The following is a 20,577-nucleotide window of genomic DNA, read 5'->3' as shown; positions in this document are numbered from 1 at the left end:
TGTAACAATACAATAAATGAAACAATTAAGGCAAATTAAGTAAATTCTTTTAATTAGTATTGTTTACTTTTTTTTATTTAATAATCACTTGCAAACTTTAATCAAATATAAAAACTGATGCAAACATGTGAAATGCGAGGTGTTACAAACTGATTAAGGAATCCGCTGGAAACTTTTAATGGCAATTAAATTATTTTGTACATCCATAAACATCTTGTGATGCATATACAAAACAATACAATTTTACATTAAAATAATTTAATTATAGCGCATTTTAAAGCAACAGCAGTTTTCAAGTATTCATTCGTACTAAGTTTATATCATTCAATATGGCCACTACAGTATGCGGCGGGTACACTTTTGGACAGCGCCGTAGCCACACTAAGGCAAATCGAGGCAGTTGCCTCAGTTATAATTTGAGGAGCCAGAAAAAAGTAGGCATATCACACTGATGAAAAATCCAGTAATAAAAGTTAAAAAGTATATTAATATCATTAGGAATATGTCAGAATATCATTTGCCTCATGACATCATTGAGGCAAGGTGAGGCAGAAATCCTAGCAGTCATACTGATAGCCGCCCCCCCCCACCCCACACAATAATTTGACCGATTCTGGTAATTATCTTAGCAAATTTTTGACAGCGAGTCAATTTTAGCTGTGACCTGTCACCAGACATGTAGTTTTATAATTAACAAGAGCTGTCTCCATAGGATGACACATGCCCCCGATGGCACTTTGAATGAATAGTTATGGCTGATGTTAGAGTTTAGGACCTTTGACCTACGGAGCTGGGTCTTGCGCGCGACACGTCGTCTTAATGTGTCACACATTCATGCATAGTTATTTTAAAATCCATGCATGAATGACAAAATATGGACCAGACACACCCATCAATGCACTATCATGAAAAATGACCTTTAACGTCTAAGTGTGACCTTGACCTTTGAGCTACGGACCTGGGTCTTGTGTGTGACAGTTGTCTTACTGTGGTACACATTCATGCCAAGTTATTTGAAAATCCATCCTTCGATGACAAAGATATGGACCGGACACGTCCATCAATGCCCTATCCTTTAACGTCTAAGTGTGACCTTGACCTTTGAGCTACAGACTGGGTCTTGCGCGCGACACGTCGTCTTACTGTGGTACACATTCATGCCAAGTTATTTGAAAATCCATCCATCGATGACAAAGATATGGACCGGACACGCCCATCAATGCACTATCCTTTAACGTCTAAGTGTGACCTTGACCTTTGAGCTACGGACCTGGGTCTTGCGCGCGACAAGTCGTCTTACTGTGGTACACATTCATGCCAAGTTATTTGAAAATCCATCCGTCCATGACAAAGATATGGACCGGACACGCCCATCAATGCACTATCCTTTAATGTCTAAGTGTGACCTTGACCTTTGAGCTACGGACCTGGGTCTTGCGCGTGACACGTCGTCTTACTGTGGTACACATTCATGCCAAGTTATTTGAAAATCCATCCATCGATGACTAAGATATGGACCGGACACGAAAATTGCGGACAGACCGACAGACAGACGGTTCAAAAACTATATGCCTCCCTTCGGGGGCATAAAAATACAAAAAAAAATAAATAAATAAAACTAAACCTGTCTGATTCGTTTCATTGTCGGTCCCAAGCCCGAGAAAAAGGTAAGGGGTTTTATACTATACTGTATTCATTTGATCTGGGTATGTTATAGGTCAGCTGATTTTCAAAATGTGGGCTCCCACCCCCCATTCCCCAATCTGAAAATGCTTCCTATGGGCCTGAAACTAACAAACTTCTAGTAAACTGATAGATAGCATGTTGTTGTATGTCTTTACCGATTGATTTCTGATTTTATTGCAATGATTGTATCCGACCATGTAAGTCTAGGATAAATCCCTAATTATCCCTGTTATCAATATAATGTTTTTAGAAACAGGCTGATTCGGACCGTGGCTGATTCGTACCACATATTTTGGCTGATTCAGACCACATACTTTGAATAAAAGTAGATAATGACCATATATTTTGACTGATTCAGACCACAAACTTTGATTTAATAGTCAATAATGACCATATGTTTTGGATGATTCAGCAATGTTCAGAAAATGATGTTGATTATAGCTTATATAGAGGTTTAACTTGAAGTAAGAACATAAAATATACACCGTACAAGCAGGTAAGAAGTTTTGACAAACTAAAATGCATCATTTATGCATTTAAAGAAGGACTTTAATTATTCTTTGCATCAGAAATTAAACTAAATACTCATAAATGTTATTTTTACTCATGACATTAGTGTCTGGAAAACTTAAACAATTTGGGCCGATTAAGCCAAGTAAATTTGGTCCGAATCTGCCATGGTCCGAGTCAGCCTGTATTCATTTTTTTCCTTAAAATATGAAAGTAACTGTTATAAAATAGGGCTAAAAGAACGATTTTTACTGTGACATAACACATTCTGACAGAGCTCCAGAATGCACCAGGAAAAAAATTTCCGGGGTAGGCCATGCTCTCGGAACCCCTAGATTGCCTCTGTTAAAATTTGTGTCTGGCTATGGCACTGTTGGAGACACAGTAAAATGCAGATGAAAGCAAGGATATAGATAATAATATGCAGGATACTTACCAAAAGAAACAAAGTGAATTTCAAAATAAAATTCCGATTCCCTAACCTAAGCACGGTACTGGTTCCAGACCAGTAAGTTAGCTGTCTATGATCAGGCCGGAGACTTCCCCTGGATTGAGAGAGTCTCTAGATCTAAACACTGTCTCTCGTTTGAAAGACAAAATGTCTTTCGATCGAAAGACTGTATTTAGCTTAAATGTTGTAAAAACATGAAATCATTATTAAAACAATCATTTCATTACAGTCCCATTATTTATTCATTGAAACAACTTGTTATAAGTAAACTTTACAAAAAACACATTGTCATAAAAGTTTGCTTATGCATTATAATGCTTAAGCATTATAATGCTTAAACAAAATTCCCAAAATAATTTTGATTTTGAAAATTTAATTGATAAAAGAAAGATAATTTTCTATATTTGAAATAATTTGCGCATTCTAAAAAGCGAGTTTTAATTACTCTTTCAATGATTTTCATTGCTTAAGCTAATTTGAGTCTTTCGATCGAACGAGAGACAATGTTTAGAGAGACAATGTCTCTCAATCCAGGGGATGTCTCCGACCTGATGATAGCTACTTTTTAACAGATCGAAAAATCATTACAACTGTAGATTCAAGCTCATGTCCTTATGAAAACCATTGAGGGGGTATAAAAAAAACTATTGTTGCTCTTACAGTACTCCTATGTAGGGTATAACACACACACACAGTGGCGTAATTTTTTCTTTTAAGCACAGGGTTATAAATTTATCTTATGGAAAAAAACAAATATATGGTGTAAAAGGTATCGTTTTGAAAGATCGTAAACACGTTTACAAAATTATCTTAACGTAGGCGCCTTATCAAGCAGAATTTATGCAGTAATGTCTGGGATTTAAAGGGCAGAGTTTTTTCTCAATTTTTTAGAGAAAGAACAACTACCTTTCGGCCCTCTTTCCTGGCATAAGGTACTCTTTGGGAGTGGGAACTTGGGCGATCCATTTTCCCACTTCCCTTGAAATTAGACAAAGGTGTTGTCTTGAACGATAACTATGTTTTTAACAAGTTATCTTTGAAAAATTACAGATTTTCCCACATGCAGACTTCCATAAAATAAGATGGCGGCAAGTCCAAAAGAATTTGATTGGATAATTTTCTCCCATGTGACCATAAATGGAAGGGGCGCAACTCTTCCCCAAAATTCAACGCTCTAAAAACTGTTACATAGCCGTATCAAAATGTAACGGACGCTGCTAATTTTATGCAATTTAAGGATGAGGGATCATTCTTTTTACAATCAAAAATTTGTTCATACTTTGTGAAACTGAAGAACAGTGGTTTCTAAGACATATAAGAGCAGAAAAAGCACAGGTCACCGCACTCGTTTTATTTAATAGTACATTTTTCTTCCACTGTAGATCTATTAAGTAAAATTGAAAACATATAATATCTCACTTAATGTCATAGTGATTACAGGTCTGACAGGTTACAATGAATATATGGTGTTATCACTTTTATATAAGCATAAATTTCACAAATAAATCTCTTTCGTTTTTACATGCCGACATAAGTACACAATCTACTTTTTTCAATTCGAAAACATATTTATGTAAGAGATAAGATAAGATAAGATAAATCAAGATAAGATAAGATAAGATTCATTTTGAGTTATTTTGACAATTACAAGTAACATAAGCTCTGATGAGCTTTTCTAACCGACTATATAACAAGTGTAGGCTAACAAGAGTATATAGGCTACAAATAAGAAATGATAATTTACAACATAAAAGTCTATAAAAAAATTGTAGTTAAGACTTTAAAAATATTTTGCAGCTTTAATGACACAAAATACTTCAATATGGAAAGAATAAAAGGTTGGGTCATCGTGCATCTAAGAGATTATATGATATATTTACATAATTATTAGAAAATATTAGAAAAAAAACTTCAAAAAATGGTAAATTTTGATATTTTAGCTCTTTTTGTTTTAATTCATATATACTAGATAATATAGAGTGCTATGTTGAAAACTTTTATTTCAGTTATAACTTATTATTATATATATATCAGTCAGAAAAAATATCAGAACCAAACCTGATCTATTTAAATAGATCTTTGAAATTACCTACCCCTACCCCTACCCCATTGAGCATCTAACATCAGAATAAGCCTGATGCCGGCCAAAGTAAGTGTGAATTTCTTCTTCTTATTTTTTCGCAACAAGTTGAATCTGTTTGGTTAAATGGTACATTGTGAGACATATTTCGATGATTTAGCATGTACTTCCGGCATAAATTTTATTAGGAAGAAATATTCAAAGAAACATTTCAAAATGGCGGATATCCTGGAAAAAAGATCGTACATACTTTAATTTAGCTGAAATTGCCAGTTTATTTTAAAGAAATTGACCAATAAAGTTTCAAAGATTGTATTTTAAAAATACACTTGTGCTTTCGGCATAAAAGCCGTTTTTGTGCTTCCTGTAGTGTCTTTATGTTGCTTTTATGTTATCACACTTCTTCAATTACTGGTGCCCTTTGTACTGTCTCTGTTTACTACAGGAAAGCCTATCTGTTGTCAACTGGACAAATACACTGGTTGGACAGAAAAGGCAAACAAACTTCTGTAAGAGCCTAGTGATATGATTGCTTGAAAACGACAATTTGCTTGGGTATAAAGCTATATGTACTAAAAAAGTGATACAGGCTCTGACCTCCTAGACTGAAAGATTTATGTATTCTGCATTGTTTTAATAATGAAACGGTTCTTTTCGTGGTATCTTAAACCATAGTGGAGTTATAATTGTTATGTTACTATGATGGAGTAATAAATAGAACGACAACGATTGTGCTCTAACTATATTTAATGTGTAGTATTCCCTTGCTAAACTCAAGTGAGGGCATTACATTATATAGATGAAGGACAAACAACTCTTCCAGGCTTGCTGGATCGGGAAACTCTATACATACAATTACAATAGCTTTATATTTAATTAGCTTCCATGCGATATTTGCTTCTTATAACCATCTCATAATATTTGCCTTGTTTTATAGCAGTTTGTAGGTGCTAGGGGGCGTGTTGCACATTTCATTACCTCTCATGAACAGACTCAGTCAAACCGAGTCTTGTATTATTCTTCTTGGTTGCATTCGTTGCTTCCAAAAGATCTTTCTATAGATTTTATTGCATTGTTTAAAATCAAAATACGTGTGTCCAGAGTGACAGTGATGTAACGTCTAAATTTTTGAGGTTGTGTAAGGGCCCAAAACAACATATGCACGCACTCACACCACACATACACACAGCAAACACACAAGGGCAAAACAAACAAATAAAGAAACACAGTTGGGCACCAGTGGCAAAACCACCACTGGGCGGTTTATGATGTGCACCCAATCTCTCTCTTACCCCCACCATGTCCCAAAGACACGGGACATGCAGTGTAAATAAAAGTTATCCCCGCCAGGTGAAACACAGAAATGCTGCTGTATAAAGATATAAAAAGCAAACCCTAAGAACCAAAAGCGAATGTACCCAATGCCTTTGCAGAAGACAGAGCAAAAGAGAAACACCCTTAGGGGCCCGACGAAACAGGCCAGAAGACAGATATCAAAACAGTTCAATCCTGGTGGATTTAAAAACTGCTTATCATAGAGTCCTCCCTCTCTTCCGTCAAACACAACCAAAGAGGGAAGCGTAGTGTCAAACAGTAAACGGGTTGAACACTAAACATGCGGTACGTCTCAAAACAGTTGGGTTGTAACCTCTTTTGATAAAACGGTTGATAATTTTACCAAATACAGTTGGAAAATTACCATGACCCAAGATCTTACGAAGTCTGTAAACCACATCCTCATAAAAAAACGGGTTTTGAAATAACTTCTCGCAGAAGTGTCTTTAAATTACTATTGAATTTTAAAACCAAATCAGAATTACGACAGTAAAATTTAGCAAAATATTTACGCAATTTGTAATAACGGTGGCCTTGCTAAGAAGTTTACTTGTAATATATTAATTGATATCACGTTCCGTGACACTACAACACGCTCTGGTGAGAAATATATACCCCGATAGATGTAGCCTGAAGTACATCCCCATCCAAATGGGGAAATTTACAATACTAAAAATAAAATCATCCATCTTGTCAGAAATTTTGGTATGTATAATATTGTCATAAATACACAGATGTAAATCTAAAAACGAAGCATCAGTATTAGAATTGCTAGTTTTAATTAACTGAAGCTCCCTAGGATATGTATGAATATCATCCAGATAGCGTGATGTATTATTAAATGCAGTTGTAATGTTTGCCTGCGTATCTGGAGAAAGGCTCAACCTAAAGTCTCCTTTATAAAAATATAAAAACAAATCTGCGAAAAGGGGTGGGCAATTTGTTCCCATGGGAATACCAATACCATGAGAAATCTACATATCTATATAATATTGATGACATTATTATTCCTAGAAAGATTTAAAGACATACTAGTTACACGAAGATATTTAGCATCATTTGTACATTTTGCTATTTAAATAATGCTTGGACTTATTTCTATAAGAGAGGAGTAAATTGGTTTTTGCTTCATCTTCTGGTTCCTTTAAAACAGCTTTTCCGTATGATTTTATGCGGAAAATGATTCCTGAAAGAGAACAATCTTTAGGATTGATCATTGTCTGTCCCATGACTGACCTAGGTTCGATTCACCTGTTCATAGTGTAATGTTTAAACAGACACTTTTTCACCTGGCCGTGGTTCTGTGACTACCTTTTGTCTTGATTAATGTGAAAAAGAATGCTGATTTAACTCTTATGAGTTAATATACTAAACAGCATGACAATCAATTTTGCTTCGGCCAAACATCTAAGAAACATAGCAGTATAGAGGGTTATATAGACTTACACAGTCTGTTGAGATTAAACATTTCCCATTTTATTTTATTTTTTTAAATATATATCAACTTTTCTGTGGCTCCCTTTTACTGTGGCTTATCTCAACAGTTTCGACTTTCTACAACGTTACATGGTTATATTTGTATCGCTATAAGAAAGAAATGTTAAGTTAAAATGCTTTTGGGTGCTTGTCAGAATAATTTGTATATTTGATTTATTAAAATTTTCGTAAATTATTTTTAAAAGCGGAACTATATCATTAAAACAAGAAGTATTTTTAAAAACAGATAAACGACCGGGTTAATCAATGCGCACTTTAAGCTCTCTGCACTTTTACAAGCGATCGGGTATTTATAAAGCAAAACAAGATGTAGTTTTAAAGTAGAATGTTCATGTTTTTTTATGTAGAACATATTTTACAGAACACATATTTTACATCCTAATTATATAAATCATAATCTAGGAACGTTTGACAAAAAATAAGACTAAAAAGGAGTGGCAGAAAAATGTGTGTGTGCGAGGGGGGGGGGGGGGGGGGGGGGGGCGAAATGAAATCGTCAAGGGATACGAAATGACTAAAATGGGAACGGGTTGACCTGGGGACGAGGAGGTGACTGTAAATTGTTTACGGGAGATAACTCCGTATCAGAGTGGCAGGGGGTCAGGTTTATGACGCTTTACAAGCTATTTCCACAGGAGCTAGCCTTGCAATGGATTATACTGTCTAACAATACAGCTTAGAGCACAAAGCACATCCCTTAAGAAAATCTTATCTATTCCATTCGGAAACCTGTTGAAAGTTTCATCCACCAATCAAAATGTACAGTTTTAATCAGCTGTTAAATGACCTTAATCCCAGATATAAACAGGAAGTAAAGATGAAAACAATACCGGCCTGCGGCCGGAACAATACATAAAATAATACACAATGATCAAGAAAGACCAGCAAATATAATCATTTTAGGGTCGTTACACCATGGTTACATGGCACATAAAATGGTTACTATTAAAATCTATAAGAATACACAGATAAATCGAAAAATATACTAGTAGATCTAAATATATTGTTTTTTGCAAATACATTGTTACAAAAATTAGAAAAAAAGTGGAAATTCACCAGGTCGATCAACACGACAAAAATGAAAATGTTGCAGGCTCTAAGCCTGTACATGGACGGTAGTGGAAATGCTAGTTCCAATGCGTGACTCTAGTTACCTCCCCTGACGGTTTGTAATATCAGACAAAGTGTAATGGACTATGGAAGTGCATGCTACCGTCCACGCCCTCTAGCCCCGGGTTAAGCAGAACTCAACATTTACACATGCTACAAGTACTAAAACAATTTAAGAGACATCCGCAGACGTGTTCATACGGTGACACACATGGAACCTTCAATGATACGCTTGTGTGTAATTCAATGAAAAACGGCGTATGGTACCCAGTTAATCAAGTGAATGACGTATTGCCATGCAATACAAAGTCCCCTTCTGGACGACACCTAATTTTCTCTACTGCAGTATAACATATTCTAATATGCTTGTCTCTGTTAACACACTCTTACGCTAGAATGACGTCACGTTAACGTGCGATGACGTGAAAGTTTTTGTTGCGATCAAAAAATAGTGCTTCTATATTTTATCTACTGTTTTAGATTAAGGGCATATTAGAATCGAAATAATTTATAGCACAGCCGTGTTTTAACACTATTTATACACTCGGGTCGAACAAATAATTTCCCTCGAGCTGCGCCCTCGTGAAATTATTACGCCCGACGTATAACCGCCCATCGTGCATAAATAGTGTTAAAGCACTCTTTTGCTATAAATTATTTCTTAAATGAACTGATATCTGTCAATAATGTACAAACAATATTGTACTATATATACAAATTAAAATATGTTATAACAAAACACTTGGAGTAAAATTTGCATATATGAAAACCTACAGTTGTTTTCGTATGGAATTTTTGGCCGATTATAAACAAGTTATCATATAAGTTATTTATAGTAACAACAAAGTGAAATTATTCCAACAAAAAATCTATATAATATAGAAGTCCACAACAAACTCTTTACCAGGTAGAGATAGGTCAAAAAACACCTGAATTTGGATGTAACATGCATTTTATTCCACAGAAAAGTGGTCTCTATTTTTCCCTACGGCTAGTAATAAAAAGGTTACAATATAATCTATTTATACTAAAACAAAGGGACCTAATTCTAAAAACATGGGTGCCCTCATAGTTGTGCCAAGTTACATCAAAATCCCTCCATGCATGAAGAAGAAATGCTCCGGACAAAGTCATTCTAGAATATGACCTTTGACCTCTAAGTATGACCTTGACCTTAGACCTAGGGACCTGGTTCTTGCGCTTGACAATCCGTCTCATGGCGATGAACATTTGTGCCAAGTTACATCAAAATCCCGCCATGCACGAAGAAGAAATGCTCTTTGTACCTGAAAATATTGGCCTCTAAGTGTGACCTTGACCTTAGACCTAGGGACCTGGTTCTTACTGAGTTACAGACTGGACAGGAAAGAAAGCCCTTTTGGCCTTTGACTTCCAAGTCTGACCTTGACCTTGCAGCTAAGGGTCCGAGTTTTGCACATGACACGTTGTCTCATCCAGGTGAATATTTGTACAAACTGATATTTAAATCCTGTGAAATGCATGACAAACTTATAGATCGGACAGGAAAATAATTATATTGATCTTTGAGCTCCAAGTGTGATCTTGACCTTTGAGCTAGGGATCCGGGTTTTGCGCAAGACACGTCGTCTCATCATGGGGAACATTTGTGCCAAGTAATATTAAAATCCCTTCATGGATGACAGAGTTATGGACCGGAGAGGAAAAAGCCCTGTTGGCCGTTGACCCCAAATTGTGACTTTGACCATTAAGCGAGGGGACTTGCGCACGATATATCGTCTTATCAAGGGGAACATTTGTACCAAGTAATATTAAAATCCCTTCATGGAAGACAGAGTTATGGGCCTCCCCTAAGGTCCTGTGATTCTTGTACAGCAAAAAACAAGGGGCCATGGTCCCTTATAGTAGAATGGTCCTCTAGTCGCCTGTGGGGTACTAAAATGGCCCGCAAAACCCAGTTTAGAGGCACGGACTAGGGGACTAATAATGGGTTTGCCCTTAACGAGAAAACAATGGACAGAACTAAACAAACTGAAATTTAGAAAAGGGATCTGGGGTTAAGGAGCCTGTCTATCACTGAAACTGCCGAAAGAAAAAATTAAAAAGCAGGCACCATATCCAAAGGGTGATTATACAATACCCAAAGCTATGAAAGCGGGAGTATTGCATTGAAAAAAACCCCACACAACAACACTAGACACTAGATAAGGTAATGGAGTAAAATTTCCAGCACTACTGGTAAAGACACCGCGATAGATATAATTTATAAAAGCATTCGCCTCTGTCATAAAATGAGAATTACAGCTACATACATGTAGATTATGTTTGTAAACAAATCGTTCAATGACGTCATCAAAGTTTGTGACGTTTGTGACGTCATTTCTGTCAAAAGTCAAAATGAATTCGGATGTGTTGTTTACCCTATGTCAAAAATGGTAGTTAAAGAGGTACTCAAAGTTACTGACAATGGCAATAGCTGGTTAAGAATCGCAGATACCGGTAAGCTTCCATATCGACAACAGTTACTTTGTCTAATGGTGTTGCACGTGCACAAATAGTTAGAAACAAGTGGGATATCCGAGAAGATTACGATATCACTGAGATCTATAACATTGGGGGTCAGAGACAAGTGTGCAGTGTATTAAATACCTGGCACGCTAAAATCTGGACTGGAGCAACTTCTGTATCTAGCACTACTCTCCAACTAAGGAGTCGCCCATATGGGTTATAAATTGACTTACAAAACCAAGTTTTATAAACAAACGATCAGTCTGTCCAGAGTCATTTTTGTCTGAACGCAATTAGTCTTAGTTTTTTTTTTTAAAAAACAGATCTTAAAACTTGGAAGTCGCCTAATTTTCTCATTTGGAGATGGTTTTTATGACGCTATACATTTTTGTAATTCATAAATTACATATAGATCTATCATAAAGACGCATCTGCATACAAAATATTCAAACAATAAATCTGCCGATAACATACATGGTAAAATATAACGAGCACGATGCTTTTTGAAAAGAAAAATGTGACCACTCGAAGTCCGAAAGAAACACGCATAACTTTTAAAATACTGACATAGAATCTAGCGGTCCAAGGGCAATTATCGTCAATACAAGGGTCAATGGAAAAGTCGCTTCACTTTTCCTATACAGTATCGGACAAATTTGAAATGTAAGCTCTTTAGAATTAGTTTATATTTCAAACAATATGATCACATTAAAACATTTTTATCCAGAGTGATTCGTATAATTTTCTTCTTGATGGACTGCTTAAAATTTATATTAAGGATTATCGAGCATACTTACTTAGCGTCTGGGTTCAGTTCATAAGGATTATATCAAATTAAGTACGCGGTAGTGTTAAATCAATTTGTGAACTATTTGAATAGTGCGAAACATGGAAGGAATATCATTACGTATGGAAAAGACGGTAATATTACCGTCGGCTACTGCTAGAACGGATTATTTTAGACCGTACGGAATAAAACGCGCCCTAACTGACCTTACTGTTTTACCAAGAAAACGTCAGGAAAAAGACACGGAAGGGCGACAAACTTCGCGCGGGAATCACGTGCCGGTTGTATCAGTTCAGTACGACGTGCCAAGAACACCACCGAGTCCCTTGATGTATAGGTTTAGAAGGCTCCACACACCGCTGTCCAGCGGTCAGACCAGTCGTCCAAAAAGTGAAGACAGAATAAGTGAGTATATAAAATGGCTATGTTTTGGGGGACCGTCTCAAAATTGTTTTGGGCTGTCATCTTGATAGAGATAATCAGACGCTACAATTAAAGCTTTGTTTAATGTTTTGCCAAGTTATGCCGTGAGACTTTGAAAAATCCTATACGTAGAAATAAACAGATATTCAGATAACAAGGGGATGATTACAGACTGTTCACAATATTATTGTCGTCAATGTAATATCATTAGTGAGTCATTAGTTGACCTTATGACTTGTAATAGTGTTCTTTTTTGGGGGTGGAGAAAAAAACTTTCAAAGAAATAAAACACTTACTTACTGCTAGATATTAGTGGAAAGAAATACTTTTCTAGAAGTCCTGAAAGTTTTTGCTAATAAAGTGCAAAAAGATGAGAAAAAAAGAGGCATGGTAAGTTGAGTGTTTCTTTCACTTCTGAGTGCTACATTTACGTCTTAAGACAAGCAGAAAAAAACTTAAGTTTTCAATGGTTCACAATATGAAGCAAAAATGAAGCATCTTACATTTTATTAATGTTGTTATTGTAATTATGATTTTAGTACCTGTTAATAACACAAGAAGTAGGAGTTGTAATTGAAGAGAGACTAGCATAAATGGAAAAGTTTATTGAATTTGTATCACTTTTCTGTTAAACTTTTAAAGGATGGTTAATCATATATATATATATATATATATATATATATATATATATATATATATATATATATATATATATATATATATATATAATCAGGTTTTGGTTAACCAATGGATTTGTTCAAAACTTTAACAACTATTCATTTACATTTATTTGTGTTCACTGAATTCTTAATACGTTAGATTTCTAAAATTTGATTTTCCTATCCTGGTTGTCCAGCCAAACTAGCGTTATTTCAGCATAAGTAAAAAGTTTAATAAACATGTTTTGCCTAATGAATGATATGAGTATAAGCACTATTGTATTAAATTTGTCAAAGGTTTGCATTGACAAGTATATATTTTGCCAAAATTCATTAGAAATGCAGTATATAAAATTATTATTACCTCCCTTTGCCTATGTAACTTTGTGCAACCATGATAGATTGAAAATAGATGAATTCCAAAGTGACATATGATTTAAGACAAGTTTGCTTTTTGTTTCAGGTAGTTGAAATATCCCAATATTTAATATTTTTAAATGCAAATGTAAAATTAGACATTAGCTCTATATTGAAAAAAAGTATCCAAGTTACAAAATATATATTTTCAGTAGGGATCTAACTCTTTGTAATTAGTTTTTTTTTTGTTCAGAAGTATATGAATCTCTTACAGAATATAGTAAAACTGAAAAAGGTCATAAAATGTTGCTCAAATGTGATTGACAACCTTTAATAAAACTTCCATTTAAATTTAACATCTTCAATTAACTACTTTCAAAATGGTTAATTTTTCTCTTTCATAAAGCTTATACTTGTATATCATTTTGTTACGGAATGAAACACTTAATGTCAAGTCAACTTTTGTCATTTTGAAGGGTATGAAATGGGGTATTGTCCTATTTTATTGAACTGTCAAATGCATATTGATTAAATGGGCGGTGCATAGAATATTTTAATCTTCGGTTGATTTTCGGTACATTCCGTTTTGTATACGAAAAGTAACCAGCAATTAAATTAGTTTATTTTTAAAGCGTGTATACGTATATATGCAAGACACGATAGCTCAGTGGTCATCGTCGATAGCTTGAAACCTGGAGTTCGTAAGATCGATACCATTCAGTATCTGAGTTTTTCCCCCACAAATTTCAACAAATACTCCGTACATGTACATTTTTATCAAGTATTTCCTTCATTTTATTTTCACAAGTATTTTTTTTTCATTTTTATCTCTTTTATTTATTTCTCATTTATATATATAATTTTTTATGTATTCTTTTCAAAGTTCATTTCACGACTACACAAATTCCATAAATATGAGTTACAACTAGCTAAATTCGTCATTCAGTTTCATTCGCGGTGTGGGTACTGCTGTCATCGAAGTCATATAAATCATATAAATAATTGAAAATGAAAAATAAAAAATGTGCTCACTAACGGGCTCGAACCAGCGATTTCCCGCTTTCGAGCCAACTGTAACCACTGACCTACAGATACGATCAATGGGAGTGTGTTTCACTTACAATACTAATAATGATATTAAGACACTTTACCAAAATTTCTTTCCGTAAAACATGCGGATAGCACCGAAGTTGGGCCGAATATTACAATATCGAATGCACAGAGCGTGTAATGTATGCATATTTGACAGGTTAAAAAAATAGCACAATACAGCTCTGCAGGAAATTTTAGTTCAAGTTTGAGCTTTTAGTTAAAAATGTTCTGATTATTGGTATAATATGAAATTTACAATTGCAATGAATTTGTACTTTAATATGGTTTTTATTATTGATTTAGGTGCCACTGTGGCCGAGTGGTTAAGTTTGCTCACTTCAGTCACTTGCCTGTCTCTGATACAGGTTTGAGCCTCACTCGGGGTATTGATTTATCCTTCATGTGAGGAAGCCTTCCAGCTGGTTTACAGAAGGCCGGTGGTTCTAACCAGGTGCATGCATAGAGGGGCACTTACGTCTTCTTCAATCATCAAAAGCTGGAAAGTTGCCATGTGTGACCTATAATTGTGTCGGTGTGTCGTTAAACCCAGCAAACAAAGAAACATTATTCATTTTTTCTTTTAATTATGAATGAGGAAAAACAAATTGTATATATAAAAGTCTAGAAATTGTAAAGTCACTCAGAGGCATGCCTGGTGTACGTTTCATTGGAATCGTTATTATTCATGAGGGACTAAAATGTTTTGATATATGTAGTGAGTAATCAAACTTAGTTCAAAATTTCAAATCCATGAATTCATGGTTCAACAAAATAACCATTTTGGTTGTAAGGTACATGACTGTAAGAACATTTATACCAAAGTAAACCAATTGATTTCACAGTATTGATCTTTAAGGACAAAATGCTTTAAAATGCGCTTTTAATCTAATTAAAAAGAGACTAAAGATACAAATAATAGAATAGAACTCTTCTTGGATCCATTTCATCTTTATGCCAAGGTTCATAAAAAAAATTAAAATTCCGTGTCACTGCCATGGTAATAGAAATTGTCATGTTCCTAGTTATAGTAAACATTTTACAAACTCTTCCATTTGTGCCAAACATTGTACTGAATTTCCTTAGCAAAAATGACACTATTTCATTTGTGTTAAACTCTGTACAAAGTTTCAGCTCCAGTTTGCAGCACAGTCTTGGAATTTCCATCTCCACTTTATGACCGCCTGCCGGAATATCCTTTGAAACGGTCAGCAAGAATTGAACGCAGACTGGAAGAGGAGAAAAAGAGAAAGCAGCAAGGTTACTGTTGTAGAAAATACATGTAGTCGGGACACTCACACTAGATTATTTGTAATAACTACACTCCTGGCTTTTGGATGACATTCTATCAAATCTCAAGTTTAAATGCAAATTTTAAGTGGATGGAAATTGTTTATTTAGATGAAAACAGTTCTTTATGCAGTTACTGCTGTATATTTGGCAAGTGACTGCAAACTGTAATGCGGTTAAATTTCTAATAACTTTTCTGACGTATACCAGGTAGGTAGTGTTCATGCAGCATTTATAAGACAAAAGTTTTCATAGGGTTTCAAGAATGTCATTCAAGAAATTTTTATTAGCTCACTTGAGCACAAGTGGGCTTTTAGGATTGTTGGCTGTCATTCGTCTGTTTAAGGTCTGCAAATGATTGGTTAACACCGAGCATCCACATTTCTGACACAGTCTTAACTAGACATTTGTACAATGTGTATTGCAATATGTTTTATTTGGGTCCAAATTGGATAAGTAGCGCAAGAGTTATGACCCTTAGCTGACCATAAAATGTCATACTTAACCAGGTTTACACTTTAGCATGGTCTGTACTTGTGTTCCCTCAGCAAGTCAAAAAATGTGCCTTAAGGAGGTAGGTTACCTTGTTACAGTGGTAAATTAAAATTAATTGAACCGCACCAATTTTTGTATTTAGTGTAATTCAATGTTTCAACAGCTACAATCTCAATTTCATTTATCTCTGTCCTTTTAAGTACAATTTTTATCCAGGTTTGAAGTATATGACCCTCCAAAGGTATTTTATATTGAAAAAAGATGGAAAATATGGATATTTAACATTTTTCAGTGTATCTTGGTTTCATTGTTATCCGTAGAAGTCTGCATAATTGATAATTTTACTAGTATGCACGTTAGCTTTCTAATATAAGCTTAAAATATATATGTCACGGGGCTCGTGTTTCCATGGTAACGCATTTTCTCCCATTTTTAAACAACTATGTATGAAAACGGATTTTTCGACGGCATCAGTGCCCTTCTGTTAATGACCAACATGGATTATTTCCTTAAAATTATTAGCAAAATACCAAGCACTTTACATGGTACCCTATTTTTCTGAACATTTAAAGTAACCATGGCAACAGAGATGTTTAAGATAGCTTATATCTTGCTTTTTATGATAATTTCTTATAAAAAAATATTAAATAAAAGCATCTTTCTTGTTAATGTGGCTTTAAAACATCTTATTTCTAACGTAAGTAATATTTTCGTGTTACTTGCATTTTTTAAACAAATATCACACCTTAAAATACTTACAATAGTACCCCTTGTCTGACATTTTTTATAGAAAAATCGTTCTGCATGCTGTTATTAATTTCATGGATATTGTTGAAATGCAAATAAAAGGCAAAATATTGACTGTTTAAAAATAGTTCAAAAAAAGAAAATGCACAAAATCACGTACTTTCAAAATAAAAGCTATTAATTTTGCGCGGTAACTGACACGTAACGTCATGACGCCAATGACGTCATTTTAAGGCATCAATGTTTTGAAGCATTTCTGTGGCAGTTTATTCATTATTTCTGCATTATTAAACCATTAAGCATCGGATCAAAGACAGGTCCATGAATTTTTTCAGAAAAATGGATATACGAACACATTTAGTATGTTGTAAAGTCACGTCACGTTAGCTTCCGGTTGGACATCATGTGCACACACAAATATTAAGGTAACCTACCTCCTTAATATCTTCACAAACCATAATGAGATTTTTTGTCATGAGCCAGTTGAAGGACCAAGGGCTTCAGAGTTGTGTGTGTTTGATTGAACAAGAATACCATTATGGATGTTTTACATAACATGCCTACTGTAAGTTGCCATTGTGTATATTACTATTTGGGATTCACCTGGCAAGGATGACTTCTTTTCACACTGTCCTGTGACTTTGGAACATGGTGGGGGTAAGAGTGAGGTTAGGTGCACCATAAACTGGTTTAATTTCCCCAGTGGTGATTTTGCCACTGACTGTTCCGAGGCAGTGCCCCATTGTGTTCCTTTATTTGTTGTCATGTGAGTGTGCGTGTGTGTGTGTATGTATGTATGTAACTATGCCTGCGTTTTTTGAACATACCTTTTCCTGTTTGATATTAATCCTTGTGGTTTTTTTTTTTTTTTTCATAAGTATCTTCATTTTTCCACCAGTTCTAATAATTTTTTTTACACATACAAGATCCTGCTCAGGTTTGGTAAGTGTGTTCATATAGTGTGGTGTGTTTCATTTTGATCTCAGTGGCAAAGATGGTGAAATTGTCACAAAGATCTATATGGTACTTAGGTGAGTGATATAAGGCATACATGTACTTCTTGTTTGAATTAATATTGTTTATAATAGAGAAATTGTTTCAGTGTTTGGTGATGGAATAAGTTGTATAGACGTTTTTTACCCCTAGAAAATAGATTTTTTCTTTGAAATACCCGTGTGTTGAGGTAATCCTTTAGATTGTTTTATACTGTATCTGTTATTACTTACTTACTAAGTGTATGTGTAATTAGAAAATTACAAAGTGTTTTTGTAATTACAAAGTGTTTATTTCATTACGTAATTACTGGGTGTGTGTAATTAGAAAATTACAAAGTGTTTATTTCATTACGTAATTACTGGGTGTGTGTAATTAGAAAATTACAAAGTGTTTTTGTAATTACAAAGTGTTTATTTCATTACGTAATTACTGGGTGTGTGTAATTAGAAAATTACAAAGTGTTTATTTAATTACCTAATTACTGAGTGTATTTGTAAATAGCAACAGAAATTGGTACTTCTGGTTTTCCTCATTTTGTAATCTAATATTGTACCTGTACTCACTTATTTGTATATTTTTATTTATATCCATGCTTCATCTAACCAACAAGTATCTGAATAATTCTGGTTACGGTGATCGATCTGTTAGAAAAATTTTGTTTTGGCACTAGTGCCAGCATTCTCGCATACCAGGATGTTTACTATGGTTTGTCCCAGGGTACCATGTTAAACATCTGAAGAATGAGAGAATGTAGTCACAGGTGTACGATTAAATCTATGTTTGGTTCTCAAACAAAGGAGTTTTTCAACAAAGTCAGATATAAGCATTTTCCATTTACTTGGACTTGAGGAATACCTAACAAGAGCTGTCGGAGGACAGCAATGCTCGACTATTCAACAGCCTTCTCAATTGAATGAATACACAAGTCGAGAAAGGGGCATAATTTTGTAAAAATGGGAAATGGAACCTGTATAGTGTTTATCAGCTCATGACAGTGGACAAGTGTGTGAAGTTTCATTCCATTCCCATTAGTGGATACTGAGATACCAGCTTACATATAAAAACTTAACCAAAAACTTCTTAATGAAAAAAAACGGGGCATAATATTGAAAAATGCAAAGTAGAGTTATGGGACATGCTTTGTGCATGTCAGATGACGACGGTGAACAAGTGTGTGAAGTTTCAATTCATACCCATTAGCAGGTACAGAGATACCAGCTTACATACAAAACCTTAACCAAACATTTCGAAGTTGAAAAAGGGGCATAATTTTGTAAAAAAGGAAAGTAGAGTTATGGAACCTGTGCAGTGTAAGTCAGTTTATTACAGTGAATAAGTGTGTGAAGTTTCAATCCATTCCCACAAGTGGTTACTGAGATACCAGCTTACATACAAAAACTTAACCAAATCCGGACGCCGACGCAGATGCGGACACCGATGCAATCAAGAAATTTATGAATTTCTAAAAGAAGATGTTTAAATAGTGTAATATGGTCAGAATTTTTTTAAACGTGACAAATTTTCTAACATGTACATGTATAAAGTTACAATCTTCCTAGTATTGCTTGAGTGTTATGTTTTTTCAACATGTAGTTTCATAAAAAGTATTTTTAGCTCATCCAATTTTAAAAAAAAAAAATGATGAGTTGTCATCACTTGATCCGCGTCGGCATTGGCGTCGGCGTTGCCTTGTTAAGTTTTATGTTTAGGTCAGCTTTTCTCCTAAACTATCAAACCTATTGTTTTAAACTTGCAACTCTTGTTCACCATCATTAGCTGACTCTGTACAGCAGAAACTTAACTCCATCCTGCTTTTTGCAAGAATTATGGCCCCTTTTTGACTTACAGAATATCAGATTTCTTGGTTAAGTTTTATGTTTAGCTCAACTTTTCTCCCAAACTATTAAAGCTATTGCTTTGACACTTGCAACACTTGTTCACCATCAAAAGTTGACTCTGTGCAGCAAGAAACATAACTCCATCCTGCATTTTGCAAGAATGATGGCCCCTTTTGGACTTAGAAAATCAGATTTCTTGGTTAAATTTTGTGTTTAGGTCAGCTTTTCTCTTAAACTATCAAAGCTATTTCTTTAAAATTTGCAAAACTTGCTCACCATCAAAAGCTGCTCTGTACAGCAAGAAACATAACTCCATCCTGCTTTTTGCAAGAATTATGGCCCCTTTTGGGCTTAGAAAATATCAGATTTCTTGGTTAAGTTTTTTGTTTAGGTTAGCTTTTCTCCTTTACAGCCAAAGCTATTGCTTTAAAACTTGGAGCAGTTATTAGCCATTAAAAGCTGACACTGCACAGTTTGCAAGCATTGTGGCCCCTTTTGGACTTGTAAAGTCATGGGTAGGTCAATATTTCTATTACACAGAGACAAAAAATCAAATGAGCATCTGCACCCGCAAGGCAGTGCTCTTGTTATACAGTTTTATCCTAATATTTTAATATTTACTAAACATCAGTTATCTGCTTAAAGAAAAATACATGAAAAACTGTAAAAAGCTTTTGCTAATTTGTGAAATATGGAAGTATCATAAAATTGTTCATGAAAACCACTTTAAGGTAATAAAA

At 34.7% G+C, this 20,577-nt stretch overlaps 2 protein-coding genes across 5 annotated transcripts in view; one reads left to right on the top strand and one right to left on the bottom strand.

Moving 5' to 3' along the window:
- LOC123523814 (nuclear pore complex protein Nup153-like) overlaps positions 1-3,755 on the bottom strand; it is a 29,583-nt gene extending 25,828 nt beyond the window's left edge. Inside the window, 1 exon segment of the mRNA XM_045301515.2 lies at positions 3,554-3,755. Within this exon segment, the coding sequence (XP_045157450.2) occupies positions 3,554-3,613 (60 nt within the window). The 5' untranslated portion in view covers positions 3,614-3,755.
- Positions 3,756-11,040: 7,285 nt separating this feature from the next.
- The window catches only part of LOC123523816 (putative uncharacterized protein DDB_G0279653), a 132,553-nt gene continuing 123,016 nt past the window's right edge, over positions 11,041-20,577 (top strand). Inside the window, exons 1-2 of one of the 4 annotated variants that reach the window (XM_045301518.2) lie at positions 11,984-12,348; positions 15,600-15,731. In XM_045301518.2, coding sequence (XP_045157453.2) covers positions 12,045-12,348; positions 15,600-15,731 — 436 coding nt within the window. In that variant the 5' untranslated portion in view covers positions 11,984-12,044. Of the gene's footprint in view, positions 11,148-11,983; positions 12,349-15,599; positions 15,732-20,577 lie in introns of those variants that run through there. The other 3 variants (XM_045301519.2, XM_045301522.2, XM_045301520.2) reach the window with 3 other exon arrangements.

The sequence above is a fragment of the Mercenaria mercenaria genome, chromosome 3, assembly GCF_021730395.1.
Source record: "Mercenaria mercenaria strain notata chromosome 3, MADL_Memer_1, whole genome shotgun sequence".
Taxonomy (NCBI): Eukaryota; Metazoa; Mollusca; class Bivalvia; order Venerida; family Veneridae; genus Mercenaria; species Mercenaria mercenaria.
This window is presented reverse-complemented; position numbering and strand designations above follow the sequence as displayed.